This window comes from Coregonus lavaretus (assembly GCF_964263955.1).
Source record: "Coregonus lavaretus genome assembly, chromosome: 4".
NCBI classification, from domain to species: Eukaryota; Metazoa; Chordata; class Actinopteri; order Salmoniformes; family Salmonidae; genus Coregonus; species Coregonus lavaretus.
This window is the reverse complement of record NC_139991.1, coordinates 42,824,768-42,844,274: the sequence shown is the minus strand read 5'-3', so window position 1 is coordinate 42,844,274 and position 19,507 is coordinate 42,824,768. Positions and strand designations below refer to the sequence as shown.

General features: G+C 44.2%; 1 protein-coding gene across 1 annotated transcript in view; it reads left to right on the top strand.

The window, feature by feature from the left end:
• wdr70 (WD repeat domain 70) overlaps positions 1-19,507 on the top strand; it is a 70,481-nt gene that overhangs the window by 4,332 nt on the left and 46,642 nt on the right. The window contains exons 7-9 of the mRNA XM_084159203.1: positions 987-1,120; positions 6,287-6,440; positions 10,395-10,471. Of these exons, the coding sequence (XP_084015329.1) occupies positions 987-1,120; positions 6,287-6,440; positions 10,395-10,471 (365 nt within the window). The remainder of the gene's footprint in view (positions 1-986; positions 1,121-6,286; positions 6,441-10,394; positions 10,472-19,507) is intronic.

The following is a 19,507-nucleotide window of genomic DNA, read 5'->3' as shown; positions in this document are numbered from 1 at the left end:
GAGCCACTTGTGTGGGTTGTAGACTCCGTCTCATGCTACCACTAGAGTGAAAGCACCGCCAGCATTCAAAAGTGACCAAAACATCAGCCAGGAAGCATAGGAACTGAGAAGTGGTCTGTGGTCACCACCTGCAAAACCAGTCCTTTATTGGGGGTGTCTTGCTAATTGCCTATAATTTCCACCTGTTGTCTATTCCATTTGCACAACAGCATGTGAAATGTATTGTCAATCAGTGTTGCTTCCTAAGTGGACAGTTTGATTTCACAGAAGTGTGATTGACTTGGAGTTACATTGTGTTGTTTAAGTGTTCCCTTTATTTTTTTGAGCAGTGTATATTTTATATATATACTATTATAACATTAACAACTATTATAAATGATTAATTTCATGAAGAAATATTTGTGGAAATATAGCAATAAAAAAATAAAAAACACACAATAGTCATTTGTTTAGAGTCAAGGATATGTTTTGTATAATTCTACAATGTCCTAGAAAAAACATAGGCCTATAGCCTGATTTTGTGTCCCTTCCAATAAAAACATTACAGTATAATCCATTTGATCAACTTTATTTGTAGATTTGATTAGTAATAGAGTAATTAATAAAGTCCAGTCACAGCTTCTTTTGACGAAGTAGAAACGAAAAATATAATTTAACCAGCCGGGTGCACAGGTGAAATTATTTGCTGTATTCCTAAACAAAAGCACAAGTGCATGAACAATTGTAAAGGATCAGTTGCATAAATACATGTAATCCTGTCTATAGGCTAAGTCTTATTATGTGTGAAATTAGTTTAGGTGAAGTTTAGGTGTAGTTTCGATGGGCCGGCTGTGCAGGCTGACTAGCATCGTTCGATTGTGTCCCATGTGCACTAAGCTGGCTGGTAAGGAGGTGTGCTGTTAGCTTAGCAGCAACTAGGTGTTAGTTAAGTGTGTATTTTTTCCCTGGCAGGTGAAGTAACCTCTGTTTGCTCCCTCCCTCCTCAGGTGTCGGCCTTGGCATTGGACCCCTCTGGAGCCCGTCTGGTCACCGGGGGATACGACTTTGACGTGCGCTTCTGGGACTTTGCTGGGATGGATGCAGCTCTGAATTCCTTCAGAACAATACAGCCCTGCGAATGGTGTGTCCACCACCTAGACTAGAACGTACACATGCCTATCAAACAGGGTGCATTGGGTGTGTAACCCATTAGGGCGTTCACCCACGCAGCCATCGCCATCAATAAACAAGGAATATTGGCCAAATTAGCCATTTTTACATGTCCTAAAAAACTGCCTATGATAAAAACAATATTCCTTGTTTTCGATGTGTAGCATATGCAAAACTTTAGCCTGTTTTATTGGTTTTTACTTTCCTAAAACAATAGTTGTCCACATCACGGTTCAGCTGCCGGAGATTTGAGCGATAAATGCATCAGGGCATTGCATGCATATGCCTATAGGCTTAGGTGTCCACTGTATGATATTAATATAAAGAGAATATACAGTACCAGTCAAAAGTTTGGACACACCTACTCATTCAAGGGTTTTTCTTTATTTTTACTATTTTCTACATTGTAGAATTATAGTGAAGACATCAAAACTATGAAATAACGCATATGGAATCATGTAGTAACCAAAAAAGTATTAAACAAATCAAAATATATTTGAGATTCTTCAAATAGCCACCCTTTGCCTTGATGACAGCTTTGCACACTCTTGGCATTCTCTCAACCAGCTTCACCTGGAATGCTTCTCCAACAGTCTTGAAGGAGATCCCACATATGCTGAGCACTTGTTGGCTGCTTTTCCTTCACTCTTCTGTCCGACTCATTCCAAACCATCCCACTTGGGTTGAGGTCGGGGGATTGTGGAGGCCAGGTCATCTGATGCAGCACTCCATCACTCTCTATCTTGGTAAAATAGCCCTTACACAGCCTGGAGGTGTGTTGGATCATTGTCCTTGCCAGATAGGCTACTGCATCTGCTATACAGATATAGGTGTACAAAAGGATATATATATAATATTTATTTTACAACAGGCCTACTTATAACCTATCTTAAACTAAATATTGGGCACACAATTATAAAGACAGATCAAACTTAATTTAGCCAACCAAAATGTCTCAACAGAATGAAACAAAACACATTTAGCATATTTAAGGAGCTGGTTTAGATTAATAAATAGGCCTACAATAATAACAATGATACACAATAATAATGATAATATTGATTATAAATATGAAATAAGAAATAAGTAAATTGCTTCCTACCTGAATAGCGAGTTGCACAGTAGCCTGCATATGGCCGCGCCAACATTCTTCTCATCTTTGTCCACTACAATATTAAAATGTATGCCCTTGTAGGCTTTTCACTATGGGGGTGGAATTCCGACCCGAGTTAAGCGCACGTAAATGGAACGTAATTCCCTTTCTATGCACTTTTCTCTGTGTATTCTGACCTGGAACTTAAGCATAAGAAGAGCATGTTATTCACCAGCTATTCGTTTGGGGTGGAGATCGAATAAATGAAGGTGTGGTGGAGGTGTGTCTACAGATACACCATATTCTGACCTTGACTTAATTCCACCACCTTTACACGCGAGGAAACCATTAATAAAGTCTAGTGAACCTACCGGTTCCAAGTGGAAAAAACATTTTTTGAAGATAGAAAAAACACCATTCTCCATGCACTTTCATTTACACTGAGTAAAATACCCCTTTTTCCCTCAGAACAGCCTCAATTCGTCGGGGCATGGACTCTACAAGGTGTCAAGCATTCCATAGGGACCGTCAATAGGCCTAATACCCACACATATTCAACTGCCAATTTACTGTTAGTTCCCTTCAGTTGGTATAGCCTACATTATCATTCCATTTAATTACATGTTGTTTCGTTTACTTTCATTTACTTCCTCAGTAAACGCCGTCACGGCCGTGTGATTGTTGATGAGGATCATTAGTTTAAAAACATTGAGGGTGATTAAATCGTTATGTAGCGGAGCGCAGACCAAGCCGTAACAGTTTGAACCCGACGCATGGCGCAATAATTAATTGGCCGTGTCATCAAACCGTTCCATGGTTAGTGCAGGAAATAGACGAGGATGTTGCCTACTATTGTATGCTATTCTCCCTATTATAAATCTATGTACACTAATCTTCCAACATTACCATGAGTTCAAGAACTGAATGTGGCAATTTTCCATATTATGGTCCATATTATCAGTTATGCTATTAGCAATGAGCATTATCACCTGTAGCCCAACTGATGCACCATAGGCAACCCCATGATTCAGCCTATCTGCATTTACCTTATTGGGCTAATCATTAGTTAGATCCCAAATGTAATCTTTTAACTAGTTAGCATCCTAATGATGAATTTTATGTCCCAAAAAACGTGCATTAACACAGTGAATATAATGTAGGCCTACTTGTTTAGGTAACTTGGGGTAACCTGCCACCCGTGGTAACACGCCCCCTGCCTGTACTTATCAAAGAAACCACTTCATGTCACCAATTTCCCCCCCAACACTTTCCCTGGTTGCCACTACATTTGTTCAACTAAAAATGTAATCTGTCTCATCACAATTTTTTAAGTCACTCCAACCCCCAACTTACCCTACAATTGACCCGTATTACATATAGCCCCACTCTCCCCTATGCAGAGCTGTTTGGTGCTTAACCATGACAATGCTAAAAACTCTGAGTTTAAAATGGTGCAGTTCGCACATATTTAGGAGTTGATAAATAAATAAAGTAGGAATGGAAAGCTGGGATCACCCTCTTTTTAACAAAGGCCATTAAAACTGCTGTTTTCCCAGTGATTGCAGGAATTGTTGTGCATTGACCGCATGTCAGAATGCACGTTTCTCTCCCTATGGCACTCGTAACTTAAATGCGCCTCGAGAAGGAATATTTATCTTGCATAGAACACACAACAACAAATTACTAAGTAAATAGGTTAGCTATTCTACTATGGGGTTGTCAGATTTTTCTATTCATTACTCGTTTTGTTTACAGAGGTAAAGTAAATGTGGGCTGTTCTAGCATCTTCAAAGTGCGCCTCTACAGATATTTTTTCATGTTCCATATTTTTGGGCCATGGCGGCAATGATTGTGCCGTGGCACAGCGGCACAGTTAAATGACTGCAGCAGAAACACTGTTCCAATATTTCATCGATTGAACTTGACATATGGCAGCTTTCAGGATCAATCAAAGCACTGTATTTTTTATTCAGCAATATATTTAGTGCGTAAAGGCTCTCTAAACCTGTTTTTTATAATTCATAAATACTTTCCTAACCCTAAATAATCTACAAGGTCAGAGTATTTTTAAATCTACCAATTGGTGCTGAAACGGAGACAGAAATGCATATATTTTGATGTCTTTCATTGATACCTAATATTCTAAACCCGTTCTTTCGATATATTCTAGAGAGTCTGTAGACAGAATTCGAAACTAAAAGTTACACCGTATTTAAAGGGATGGCTTAAGATGAGAGCACGCAAGGTAGCCACACCTGTATTACACGACTGAATACCAAATACTGAGAAGTGTGTAGGAAAGGCTTACATTTCCTAAGTCTGAATTGGCCCCTATAGGCGTACTCTGACTCTAACTTTCGTTTTTATTGGGGTCCGATACGTCACGAAAAATACATTACAGACAAAAGACTTAACAAGTAGTGTATGTGTGCATCTATCAGTAGCACATACATGTCAGTACATACACACAACAAGTAGGTCACGAGTAGGTCGCAATCAACAGTAGCCCTAGGCTCCTCACTCTCTCTCTCTCTCTCCACCGCAGCAGGCACATGCACGTAAGGCAGCGAGCAAGGAGTGAGAGAATGGTGCTGTAGAGCGAAATCGGGATGTATGATATGCACCCACGGACAATTTGTCTGGCAACAATTGTATTTATCGGCTTTTAATTTAATTTATTGGCCAAAAACCGGCAATTGCCGGCTAAGGAAACCTTGCTATCAAAATGCTCCTACACATGCACAAACATGTTGTTGTATTGCTTCAGCGAACTTCATGTTAACTGTAGTACCTCATGTCAGAGGAATGGATCTTCTCTCTTTATTTAAATGGACTAACCTAAATACTGTATACTCGGATGCAGATGAGAGAAGAGCTTTTGTATGTGTTTGTGTACATGTGTATAACTGTGTGTATTTAATGGTCATTTCGTGGAACCCATCAATGAATACATTCTCTCAGGGGTTTTGAGAACCAATGGGCTGAGCTGGAGCGGGCTTTCCCTGAATCTTATTAGCAGAACTCTATGGCACATTTAGCCTGATTACAGAGCCATCCAATAGTCTCTGCGGTCACTGACACACTAGGCCATATTTGGAGAGCCGTGTGAAGCCCAATGTTCCTCCATCGACCTGCAGGGCACACTAGTGTTAAAAACTAGGGGTTATTTCTCCTTAATGAGGAACCTTGATTGGTTCAGTGTTATTGACTCTTCCTTTAAAGGACATCTAGTGATGGCTATCTGTGCTCCAGCCCCTGGAGATAGGAACAGAAATAACCCAATTTTATTTCACAATGGTCCCCACTCCCCGCACGAACCCTGGCTGGCCCCTCTACCCCCTGCGGTGTTAATGCAGTTTGATATTGACCTGAATTGCTATCTGCACTTTGGGAGAGTGGTAATGTGTGTGTGTTTGACACGTATGGTGTGTGTGTGTGCATGGGGTAGGAGGTAACAGTAGGGGGTAAGTAACAGTTCAGAGCATAGATTGGTATTGTGAATGGGTTGCTGGTGTAGCAAATCCCAATCTTTGGCCTCATATTTGAACCTCTCCACTCTCCTTTTCTTGCTGGAAAGAAGAAACCCAACGATGTGTAGTGCAGCCAAGGCTAGGCTCAGTGTGTTCTATTCTTCTGTCCCAGTCTAATGGACTTTTCATTGTGTTGAGTCTGAGGAACAAGACAGAGAGAGGCCCAGACCTAGACATATCCACTGTCTGTCTGTCTGGTCCAAGTCAAATGGACCAATCATCTGACTGTTTCCGCTAACTCTCTGTGATGTGTGTTGTCACGGTCCCTATGGTAACAGGAGCCTAGTGGTTAGTTTTGTTTAAAACTTCTTCAGGATTAAAAGCTGTTATATAACAACGCTGCAGCTCTGATGTCGTACACATTCAGACCTAGCAGATGTCTCTCACCAATTCAACAGAAACACCTACAAAGACACTTACTGCACGTATTTCATGAATGACCAATGGTAGCCACAGGAATGATAAGTAAAAAAGCTTTGCCTTTCTCATCCTCTCCCTTTGTGTTCCTTCTCAGCCACCAGATCAGGTCCCTGCAATACAGCATCACTGGTGATGTCATCCTGGTGGTCTCTGGGAATGCCCAGGCCAAGGTGTTGGACCGAGACGGGTTCCCGGTCATGGAGTGTCCCAAGGGAGACCAGTACATTGTGGACATGGCTAACACCAAGGTACACACACTCATCCATCACCTACTCTCTGATATGTGGTTCCAATGTTACTGATAAATATCCATCGGACACTATGGCCTTCAAGCCCCCTGTCGGTGGCCACTCAAACAAGCATTCGGGCCTGGGCCTAGCTTTGTGTCAGTGATGACCCCTGCACTGTATGTTCTCAGGGTAGTTCCGCAGCTGCGGGTTAGTTTGTGTATGGGGGTAATGATGTGTACTGTGCTTGCAGCTGGGAGCAGTCAGAGTAGAGAAGGAGAGGGTCATAATGACATTCACAACTAGTTCAGGCCGTGGTGACCGACCACTGACCAAGGTCGCGTTCATTCAATACATCTTGGGTGAACAGTTTTGCTGTCTAAAAGGCCATTATTGACTGTGCAGAGCATGTTCTGCATGGTGGCTGGTCAATGACCATCCCAGGCAGCTGCAATGCCACTTAGACACACCTGTGAGAATGATGTGATAGAGATTACTTCCCCAGTAGGAGAACTGTGTTGTTGGCTGCAGCTGGGAATTACTGTAGGGTGTCCCTCTGTCTCTATATTCCTGTGGATCCACTGCTCCATTCGGGCTGTAACTGGCAGCAGGGTTCTGGGTAATGAAGCTCTGCAGTGGACCGCTGAAGGTGACCAAGCTAATGTATTGTGTCCAAAACCAATTCTCTCACATCACCACCACACACGCACTAATCTCTCTCTTTCTCCCTCACTCTCTTCTGCTCTCTGTCTCTTCCACAGCACCCACCCATATGCTCTCTCTCTCACACTGTACACTCAAGCACACGTGGGCTAGGAATTGCCAGGGACCTCACAATATTATCACAATACTTTGTTTGGCAGTACGATATGTATTGCGATTCTCACAATTTTCAAGATTCTATATGTATTGCGATTCGATACTGTGATTGTATTTCACCCCCTTTTCCCCCCCAATTTCGATCTTATCTCATCGCTGCAACTCCCCAACGGGCTCAGGAGGCAAAGGTCGAGTCATGCGTCCTCCGAAACATGACCCGCCAAACCGCGCTTCTTAACACCCGCCCGCTTAACCCGGAAGCCAGCCGCACCAATGTGTCGGAGGCCCCCTGGATCCTGGACTTCCTGACGGGCCGCCCCCAGGTGGTAAGGGTAGGTAACAACACATCTGCCACGCTGATCCTCAACACGGGGGCCCCTCAGGGGTGCGTGCTCAGTCCCCTCCTGTACTCCCTGGTCACCCATGACTGCATGGCCAGGCACGACTCCAACACCATCATTAAGTTTTCAGACGACACAACAGTGGTAGGCCTGATCACCGACAACGATGAGACAGCCTATAGGGAGGAGGTCAGAGACCTGGCCGTGTGGTGCCAGGATAACAACCTCTCCCTCAACGTGATCAAGACAAAGGAGATGATTGTGGACTACAGGAAAAAAAAGAGGACTGAGCACGCCCCCATTCTCATCAACAGGGCTGTAGTGGAACAGGTTGAGAGCTTCAAGTTCCTTGGTGTCCACATCACCAACAAACTATCATGGTCCAAACACACCAAGACAGTCGTGAAGAGGGCACGATAAAGCCTATTCCCCCTCAGGAGACTGAAAAGATTTGGCATGGGTCCTCAGATCCTCAGAGTTCTACAGCTGTACCATCGAGAGCATCCTTACTGGTTGCATCACCGCCTGGTATGGCAACTGCTCTGCCTCCGACCGCAAGGCACTACAGAGGGTAGTGCGTACGGCCCAGGACATCACTGGGGCCAAGCTTCCTGCCATCCAGGACCTCTATACCAGGCGGTGTCAGAGGAAGGCCCTAAAAATTAAAGTATCCAGTGACCCTAGTCATAGACTGTTCTCTCTGCTACCGCACGGCAAGCGGTACCGGAGCGCCAAGTCTAGGTCCAAAAGGCTTCTTAACAGCTTCTACCCCCAAGCCATAAGACTCCTGAACAGCTAATCATGGCTACCCAGACTATTTGCACTGCACCCCCACACCACCCCATCCTCCTCTTTTTCGCTGCTGCTACTCTGTGTATTATTTTTGCATAGTCACTTTAACTCTACCCACATGTACCTATTACCTCGACTAGCTGGTACCCCCCTGTATATAGCCTCCCTACTGTTATTTTATTTTACTGCTGCTCTTTAGTTATTTGCTTTTATTTTTTACTTATCAATTTTTTACTTAACACTTTTTTTTTATTTTCTTTAAAATACTGCATTGTTGGTTAAGGGCTTGTAAGTAAGCATTTCACTTTAATGTCTACACCTGTTGTATTCGGTGCATGTGGCAAATAACATTTGATTTGATTTGAAACACCGTTCAACTGACGACCGAGGTCAGCCTGCAGGTGCCCGGCCCGCCACAAGGAGTCGCTAGAGTGCAATGAGCCAAGTAAAGCCCCCCCAGCCAAACCCTCCCCTAACTCGGACTACGCTGGGCCAATTGTGCGCCGCCCTATCGAACTCACAATCACGGCCGGTTGTGATACAGCCCGGGATCGAACCCGGGTATGTAGTGACGCCTCTAGCACTGCGATGCAGTGCCTTAAACCGCTGCGCCACTCGGGAGGCCCTTCGATACTGTGATTTTATTGTGATTCGATGTTCCAAACATATTGCTCACCATATGTCTGCTGCAGAGGGACAAGAGAGAGCCATGAGAAAGTTTTGATCAGTCATCGAAATAAAAGTGCTGTAATCTATTAAAAAATACTGGAGTTTTGGTGCAGGTACAGCCAACTAGCACAAAAAAATATTGTGATATTTTTATAACGATATGATCGATATATCGTCAAAAATAATATCCTGATATGTAACTGAATCAAATGTTTTCACACACACACACACACACACACATACACTCTAAAGGCTTTCCTAGTATCAGTGAGGCTGATTTCCGCCCAGGTTTCTGTTTGTAATTAGGCCTATTCTCTTGATGTGGTTTTTACTGTCAAGTATGTGTATCAGTCTGGTTCTAATTAGGCATTGGCAGTTGGCTGTCCTCTCCTGTTCTGTTGGGGAGCAGGGGAATCAGATGTGCATAGCAATGGTACTTCCTCCAGTCCAATTAAAAGGCTATCACTGTGATTGACCAGAGCTGTTTGTTTTAATGCCGTTTGCCAGAACATGGAAGCAATTCCGACATTTACAAACCATTTAAGCTCTAAACATACAACACCGTTTATGGACTGTACCCTAAACATTACAAGTATAGGTTGAAATACTTTTTGTTCTCCATCCGTGAATATTAAAAGTAGTCCTTGTATTTTACAGTATAGAGAGATATAGCATTTAAATGCTGAGATATAATGACGGTTTGATTGTGTTCGATATGTCGTGATAAAGGTGAAAACCGGGACGTGTCCAGTCCCATGATAAAAGGGAAAATGGGATCGCACAGTGAGCAGGCAGGCCTCTCTTTACAATCCACACACTGATGTCATTCTGCTCAACTCCTGTGCACGAAGCCCGCTCCTTCCTATCTGCTCTGTCAGATTGAGATATGTCATGTCTGAACTCTCTCTGCTGAATGCCGGAGAAATCCCCTGCCCTCTCAGTGCGAGAGGCCTCTCTCTGGGCAGTCGCTCTTTGAAGATGTTATTTGTTATGGCTAATTCTGTGTGTGCTTTTTTACCAGAGGAGAGCCCTGCTGGAGGTCACAGTGCTATGAGCTCACAGTTTGGAGGCAGAGGGAGCTCCACTGGTCCTGGCTGGCTCTGGGGTTAAGGGGTCATTGGCTCAGTCTCTGGGGGGGGGGGGGGGTCTCTCCTTCCCTCTGGGTCTATCTCTTTTCTCTGGAGAAGGACCAAAGGCTAACTAGAAGCAGTGAGATCAGGCTGCTATGCAAGACATGTGCCACTCTATGTAAAATTGATGTTTGGTTGTTACTTGTTTAAATCCAGATTCCTCAGTACTGATTGGGTAAAATTATAGCCATTTAACTATGTTTCTCTGTCTCTTTTTATTTCAGGGTCACACTGCCATGCTGAACAGCGGCTGTTGGCACCCCAAGATTAAGGATGAGTTTATGACCTGCTCCAACGACGGGTGAGTTGTGTGTGTGTGTGTACATTTCTCTGTCAGATTCACAGGGACATACAAACGCACTGTTACAAGCCGGCTACCACCCGGTACTCAACCCTGCCCTATGTACATAGTCATTGAACACTGGGCACTTTAATAATGTTTACATACTGTTTTACCCACTTCATATGTATATACTGTATTCTAGTCATGGCTTATCTTATATAACTACTGCTGTATACACCTTGTCTATTCATTTATTGTCCATAATGTCTATACACACCATCATATACACTGCTCAAAAAAATAAAGGGAACACTTAAACAACACAATGTAACTCCAAGTCAATCACACTTCTGTGAAATCAAACTGTCCACTTAGGAAGCAACACTGATTGACAATACATTTCACATGCTGTTGTGCAAATGGAATAGACAACAGGTGGAAATTATAGGCAATTAGCAAGACACCCCCAATAAAGGACTGGTTTTGCAGGTGGTGACCACAGACCACTTCTCAGTTCCTATGCTTCCTGGCTGATGTTTTGGTCACTTTTGAATGCTGGCGGTGCTTTCACTCTAGTGGTAGCATGAGACGGAGTCTACAACCCACACAAGTGGCTCAGGTAGTGCAGCTCATCCAGGATGGCACATCAATGCGAGCTGTGGCAAGAAGGTTTGCTGTGTCTGTCAGCGTAGTGTCCAGAGCATGGAGGCGCTACCAGGAGACAGGCCAGTACATCAGGAGACGTGGAGGAGGCCGTAGGAGGGCAACAACCCAGCAGCAGGACTGCTACCTCCGCCTTTGTGCAAGGAGGAGCAGGAGGAGCACTGCCAGAGCCCTGCAAAATGACCTCCAGCAGGCCACAAATGTGCATGTGTTTGCTCAAACGGTCAGAAACAGACTCCATGAGGGTGGTATGAGGGCCCGACGTCCACAGGTGGGGGTTGTGCTTACAGCCCAACACCGTGCAGGACGTTTGGCATTTGCCAGAGAACACCAAGATTGGCAAATTTGCCACTGGAGCCCTGTGCTCTTCACAGATGAAAGCAGGTTCACACTGAGCACATGTGACAGACGTGACAGAGTCTGGAGACGCCGTGGAGAACGTTCTGCTGCCTGCAACATCCTCCAGCATGACCGGTTTGGCGGTGGGTCAGTCATGGTGTGGGGTGGCATTTCTTTGGGGGGCCGCACAGCCCTCCATGTGCTCGCCAGAGGTAGCCTGACTGCCATTAGGTACCGAGATGAGATCCTCAGACCCCTTGTGAGACCATATGCTGGTGCGGTTGGCCCTGGGTTCCTCCTAATGCAAGACAATGCTAGACCTCATGTGGCTGGAGTGTGTCAGCAGTTCCTGCAAGAGGAAGGCATTGATGCTATGGACTGGCCCGCCCGTTCCCCAGACCTGAATCCAATTGAGCACATCTGGGACATCATGTCTCGCTCCATCCACCAACGCCACGTTGCACCACAGACTGTCCAGGAGTTGGCGGATGCTTTAGTCCAGGTCTGGGAGGAGATCCCTCAGGAGACCATCCGCCACCTCATCAGGAGCATGCCCAGGCGTTGTAGGGAGGTCATACAGGCACGTGGAGGCCACACACACTACTGAGCCTCATTTTGACTTGTTTTAAGGACATTACATCAAAGTTGGATCAGCCTGTAGTGTGGTTTTCCACTTTAATTTTGAGGGTGACTCCAAATCCAGACCTCCATGGGTTGATACATTTGATTTCCATTGATAATTTTTGTGTGATTTTGTTGTCAGCACATTCAACTATGTAAAGAAAAAAGTATTTAATAAGATTATTTCATACATTCAGATCTAGGATGTGTTATTTTAGTGTTCTCTTTATTTTTTTGAGCAGTGTACATACAGTATATATTTATATTCCGGACTCTGACATTGCTCATTCTAATATTTCAATATTTCTTAATTCCTTTATTTTCATTTTTGGGATTTGCATGTATTGTTTTGCATTGTTAGGTATTACTGCACTGTTGGAGCTAGGAACATAAGCATTTCGCTAACCCCCGCAATAACATCTGCAAAATATGTGTACCCGACCAATAAAATTGTATTTGATTTAAATGAACACAACACAGGGCTGTCTACTACAGCTGGAGGGATGAGTGTCTTAATTGGTTTGAAAAAGGCAGTAATCAGCAGAATAAGGGTGCGCTGCCATGTCTCACTGGTCTCTCTCAGAATGGCACTGTGCCAATCATGCCCACTTGGTCACTAATCTTCCTAACAGAAGGATTATGTGGATCAGGACCCCCACCAGAGAAGAAGACACTAAAGGATCGTTACAGGGAATAAACTAGTCAGATAATCTCACCAAAATTTAAGGACAGCAATGCCGGTGTATGTGCTGGGGTACAGCGGCTTATCCAGGATCAGCCGGAGGATTGCAAGATAAGATGTCCCTTTAAGACTCATTTTCAATATGTCCCTCTCTGAAGTCTATTTCCAATTCAACAGTTACTAGGCAGTATACGTTTGAGCTTCCAAAAATGCTGGTTTATCATTGCTGACAATATAGTTTCCAATCATCTCACATGTCTCCAGCAGGGAGTCCTCTAGGCTAAGCTATGCCTCTGGGACCCCTGGTCTGTCCTCACCTCTCTCACAGTGTGGAGTCACCTCTGGAGCTTTCATTGTGGAAATCGCTCATGTTTTCAGAATGCAATGGTAATACAATACAGAATTATCCATGTAACCCATACTACACTTTCACTAGCCCTCTGTGTGTTATGTTGTCCTCGAGCCAATTGGTTTCTCCATAGAGCTTATCTCAGGGGCTGTTGTTGTGTTTCTATGTTTAGGGGTGGGGTCCGTGTGTGTGTTTCTCTGAACATGTTTATGTACGTGTGTGTATATGTGTGAGAGAGAACCCCAGTGATGAGTCTAAGTGAGTGTGACAGGCAGCGGTGCAGAAACCCAACACCATGATCATTACTGAAAACAAGGCTGAGGAGGGTAGGGGCTGGGGCCAGTGTTTACCACTGCCTATCTCTGCTCGCTGCAGCTCTCCCTCCCAGATGTGGCGGGGGCTAGCTGGTTTATTTCGCTTCACTTTAGGTTCTGGAAATCCTCACGTGGCACGTTTGCACTGGAGGTTGCCAGCCAGTTTTGGGAGCAGATCAGAGCAGTGGACAGAGAGCCGTTTGCAGCCGCAACCAGCTGTAGATGTGAAGGGTCCCCAGTGGGAGGATCCGGAGGGGGTCACTTCAGCTCCCTCGGCCACATGGACCAGCAGAGGAGGGGAATGCCCAGTGGCCTGCTTTTGGATGGAGGTCCCTCTTCTTTCAGAGTCTCTCTCCCTCTCCTGCCCTCCCTCCCTCCCCTCTGTCTCCCTCAATCACACGTCTCACTCTAAGAGGCCTTGGGGAACGGATGATTGTCGGGCGGATGTTGTGAAAGGGGATGTTTGGGACTTTCTATGACTGCCTCTTGTGAGTTAGGTGAGGTACACTGTTCAGGATGAGTAACTGAGGTCGGAACTGGAAGGGACTGAATGAGGCATATGGTTAAGTGTTAGTTTCAATGAATTGCTGCTGACAGTAAGAAACAATTCATGCATCGTCATTGGATAATGATGATCAGCATGGGAGGTAGACCCAGTAGACCTCACAGCACAGAGAGCTGGGGTGTAGCCTGGGTTTTCACCTCAGGCTGTTTTCTAAAGGTCCAGTGATTCTGAAGGGGTTGTCTCTCTCTTTCCCTCCACCTCTCATGCACTCCTCCCTACTCCTGCACTTCCATTCAGTGGTCCCAGTGGGGAGCCAGGATGTCTTGGCTGTTGTGTGTGTGTGGGTCTGTCTGACAATAGGCCAGATAGACCAGGGCCCAGGGCTTCTATTTCTGAGGTCCAAAGGAGGGGCAGTCATACCACCGGGTGCCTGGTACTGTTCTTCTGTCTTCCTGACAACAGACTTAGTCATGCATCTGACTGACCAGTGTTACCACCCAGGTTTAATAGGTTCTCTCTCTCTCTTCCTCTATTGTTCTAAAGACGCTTTTGATGTGCCGCTTTCGATGCTTTATTGAGCGTGCCAGCTCTTTCAGGGCTCTACGCTGACCTTTTTTACAAGGAGCACGCGTGCGCCTAAGTTGAAAAATGTAGGAGCACACAAAGAAATGTAGGAGCACAATGAAAAATATTTAAGATGATAAGCAATTTTCTTTAGTAATGGTGTAAGCATGCCTGTCATGAATCTGTGCTCAGTGTATTCTCCATGGCACTCAGGGGCTGCGGTACAGTGAAGTAATCATTGCAACAATGATCATCCTGGGGATTTGTTTCTAGTCACACTGGTGCTCCTAAGTTAAAACTCCAGGTTGCACAGCCAAATATATATACAGTGCCTTCGGAAAGTATTCAGACCCCTTGACCTTTTCTACATTTTGTTACGTTACAGCCTTATTCTAAAATTGATTAAATACATAAAACATAATCAGCAATCTGCACACAATACCCCGTAATGACAAAGCAAGAACAGGTTTTTAGACATTTTTGCAAATGTATAAAAAATGACCCTTTGCTATGAGACTTGAAATTGAGCTCAGGTGCATCTTGTTTCCATTGATCATCCTTGAGATGTTTCTATAACTTGATTGGAGCCCACCTGTGGTAGATTCAATTGATTGGACATGATTTGGAAAGGTACACACCTGTCTATATAAGGTTCCACAGTTGACAGTGCATGTCAGAGCAAAAGCCAAGCCATGAGGTCCGAGACAGGATTGTGTCGAGGCACAGATCTGGGGAAGGGTACCAAAATATTTCTGCAGCATTGAAGGTCCCCAAGAACACAGTGGCCTCCATTCTTAAATGGAAGAAGTTTGGAACCATCAAGACTCTTCCTAGAGCTGGCCGCCCGGCCAAACTGAGCAATTGAGGGAGAAGGGCCTTGGTCAGGGAGGTGACCAAGAACCCGATGGTCACTCTGACAGTGCTCTAGAGTTCCTCTGTGGAGATGGGAGAACCTTCCTGAAGGACAACCATCTCTGCAGCACTCCACCAATCAGGCCTTTATGATAGTGGCCAGACGGAAGCCACTCCTCAGTCAAAGGCTCATGACAGCCCGCTTGGAGTTTGCCAAAAGGCACCTAAAGACTCTCAGACCATGAGAAACAAGATTCTCTGGTCTGATGAAACCAAGATTGAACTCTTTGGCCTGAATGCCAAGCGTCACGTCTGGAGGAAACCTGGCACCATCCCTACAGTGAAGCATGGTGGTGGCAGCATCATGCTGTGGGGGTGTTTTTCAGCGACAGGGACTGGGAGACTAGTCAGGATCGAGGCAAAGATGAACAGAGCAAAGTACAGAGAGATCCTTGATGAAAACCTGCTCCAGAGCACTCAGGACCTCAGACTGGGGCGAAGGTTCACCTTCCAACATGACAACGACCCTAAGCACACAGCCAAGACCAGGCTGTAATTGCTGCCAAATGTGCTTCAACAAAGTACTGAATAAAGGGTCTGAATACTTATGTAAATGTGATATTTCAGTTCTTTTTATTTTTTATAGATTAGCAAAAATGTCTCAACCTGTTTTTGCTTTGTCATTAGGGGGTCAATTTAACCAATTTTAGAATAAGCCTGTAACCTAACAAAATGTGGAAAAAGTCAAGGGTTCTGAATACTTTCCGAAGGCTCTGTATATGCGAGTAAAATGGTCACACCGTAGAGCCCTGTCTTTACCCACATGAAAAAATACGACAAATTATTGTAGAATTCTTTAGTAAGCTGTAGTAAGTTTAAAGTGTGTAATGCAATACAATGTAATATTATTCATCTACAATTGATGTTCTTAACTCTGGGCAACATGGGCCTGGGAGGCTCACAGGGATATTGGTATCGACAGTACTCCACAAGTTACTATTTACTTTTTTTATTTTGCAAATCTTTCTTTTCTTTACCCGCCATTGTTGGGAAAGTGCTCTTGTATTCCTTTTTATTTTTTTACATAAATGAGCTGTAATTTAAGCTTTAAAACTGTTTTCTCTGCCTTATGGCAAAATGTGTAGAATTGCAGGATATTATCTTTAAAGCTGCAACAACCAAAACATATTTCTGCCCCATGACAAAATGTGTAGAACTATAGGAAATGGTTTTCAAGATATGTAACTTTCAAAATACAGAAATCTGGCCCGTATGATGCATTTTGCATCATATGATATGATATAGGCCAGATTTCTGTATTTTGAAAGTTACATATCTTGAAAACTTGATTGCTAGCATGCAAAACATTTTGTGACTATATCAACAATGGACTAATGAAACAAATACCAAAATATAGAGCTTTCCTTTAAGGCAGCCTCCCCACACCTCTCTGATTCAAAGGGGTTGGGTTAAATGCGGAAGACACCTTTCGGTTGAATGCATTCAGTTGTGCAACTGACTAGGTATCCCCTTTCCTTTTCCCCTATAGTATAAACTACAGTTTTCTTTTACTATAGTATTTATACTATAGTTAACTGTAACTATTACAGTATTCACTGTAGTGTTTTCAGACTTTCTACGGTGAATACTACAGTAAAGTCCACAAAAACACTGCAGTGAATACTATAGTATTTATACCATAGTATACTATAGTATTTTTTCATGTGGGTAATTAGGCCTAAGATATAGAACAGATTCTCTGGTTGTCACATTCTGTGGAATCCTCTTCCAATGGCTGTAGCTGTCCTCTTTAAGTGTGACTAAACTTTCCCGACATATTTCTATCAGGAATGTGACGAGAGATGACGTTTCCCGATTTTTTGGGGGGGGTCCCTGCACATTCTGTCTTGGATGCTGTTGGGGTGGAGAGGCTTCAGTGTGAGTCTGATGCTGTTGACCTGTTTAATTGGTAAGGCTGAGCAGCAGTTGGAGTTGGACTGTATTGAAGCCCCTTTCAACATTCTCACTCTTGTTTGAGATTCAATTGGCATACATGCCAAATAGCACGCTACCTAAACGCAAAGTAAGTAATTACTCATATTTGAAGCATAGGGCCCAAATACCTGCTAAGTGCAGTGTTACTTAAACAAATTCTCTGCTGAAAGAACACTGGTTTGAAAGCCTCAAGGAGAATAATATGTTTCAGGCCAAATAGTTTGCCCACGGAAAGTGTAAAGAGTATGTTCCTCTGTGGGAGTATTCCTAGCCAAGATGAAGCTATGGGCTTTACTAAGTAAGACATTTTCTGACAGAGTAATAGGGATGTAGGCACACACACAAACAAACAATAACCCTAATAACTGAGGAATGTTTCCCTACATGCTGGGCTGCAGGACAGGACTGGGATGTGGACTCAGACTCGCCCCAGATGAGACGAGAGCATGTCCCTGTCAGCCCCTTTGCTGGAGGTCCACCTGTCTGCTGTCTTTATCATACAGTACACCCAAACATACTGTATATGAACTAGACTGAGTGTACAAAACATTAAGATCACCTGCTCTTTCCATGACATACAGTGAGGGAAAAAAGTATTTGATCCCCTGCTGATTTTGTACGTTTGCCCACTGACAAAGAAATTATCAGTCTATAATGTTAATGGTAGGTTTATTTGAACAGTGAGAGACAGAATAACAACAAAGAAATCCAGAAAAACGCATGTCAAAAATGTTATAAATTGATTTGCATTTTAATGAGGGAAATAAGTATTTGACCCCCCCTCTCAATCAGAAAGATTTCTGGCTCCCAGGTGTCTTTTATACAGGTAACAAGCTGAGATTAGGAGCACACTCTTAAAGGGAGTGCTCCTAATCTCAGCTTGTTACCTGTATAAAAGACACCTGTCCACAGACGCAATCAATCAATCAGATTCCAAACTCTCCACCATGGCCAAGACCAAAGAGCTCTCCAAGGATGTCAGGGACAAGATTGTAGACCTACACAAGGCTGGAATGGGCTACAAGACCATTGCCAAGCAGCTTGGTGAGAAGGTGACAACAGTTGGTGCGATTATTGGCAAATGGAAGAAACACAAAAGAACTGTCAATCTCCCTCGGCCTGGGGCTCCATGCAAGATCTCACCTCGTGGAGTTGCAATGATCATGAGAACGGTGAGGAATCAGCCCAGAACTACACGGGAGGATCTTGTCAATGATCTCAAGGCAGCTGGGACTATAGTCACCAAGAAAACAATTGGTAACACACTACGCCGTGAAGGACTGAAATCCTGCAGCGCCCGCAAGGTCCCCCTGCTCAAGAAAGCACATATACAGGGCCGTCTGAAGTTTGCCAATGAACATCTAAATGATTCAGAGGAGAACTGGGTGAAAGTGTTGTGGTCAGATGAGACCAAAATCGAGCTCTTTGGCATCAACTCAACTCGCCGTGTTTGGAGGAGGAGGAATGCTGCCTATGACCCCAAGAACACCATCCCCACCGTCAAACATGGAGGTGGAAACATTATGCTTTGGGGGTGTTTTTCTGCTAAGGGGACAGGACAACTTCACCGCATCAAAGGGACGATGGACGGGGCCATGTACCGTCAAATCTTGGGTGAGAACCTCCTTCCCTCAGCCAGTGCATTGAAAATGGGTCGTGGATGGGTATTCCAGCATGACAATGACCCAAAACACACGGCCAAGGCAACAAAGGAGTGGCTCAAGAAGAAGCACATTAAGGTCCTGGAGTGGCCTAGCTAGTCTCCAGACCTTAATCCCATAGAAAATCTGTGGAGGGAGCTTAAGGTTTGAGTTGCCAAACGTCAGCCTCGAAACCTTAATGACTTGGAGAAGATCAACTACAAGAAACGTCTGACCTCTGTGATTGCCAACAAGGGTTTTGCCACCAAGTACTAAGTCATGTTTTGCAGAGGGGTCAAAGACTTATTTCCCTCATTAAAATGCAAATCAATTTATAACATTTTTGACATGCGTTTTTCTGGATTTTTGTTGTTGTTATTCTGTCTCTCACTGTTCAAATAAACCTACCATTAAAATTATAGACTGATCATGTCTTTGTCAGTGGGCAAACGTACAAAATCAGCAGGGGATCAAATACTTTTTTCCCTCACTGTACACTGACCAGGTGAGTCCAGGTGAAAGCTATGATC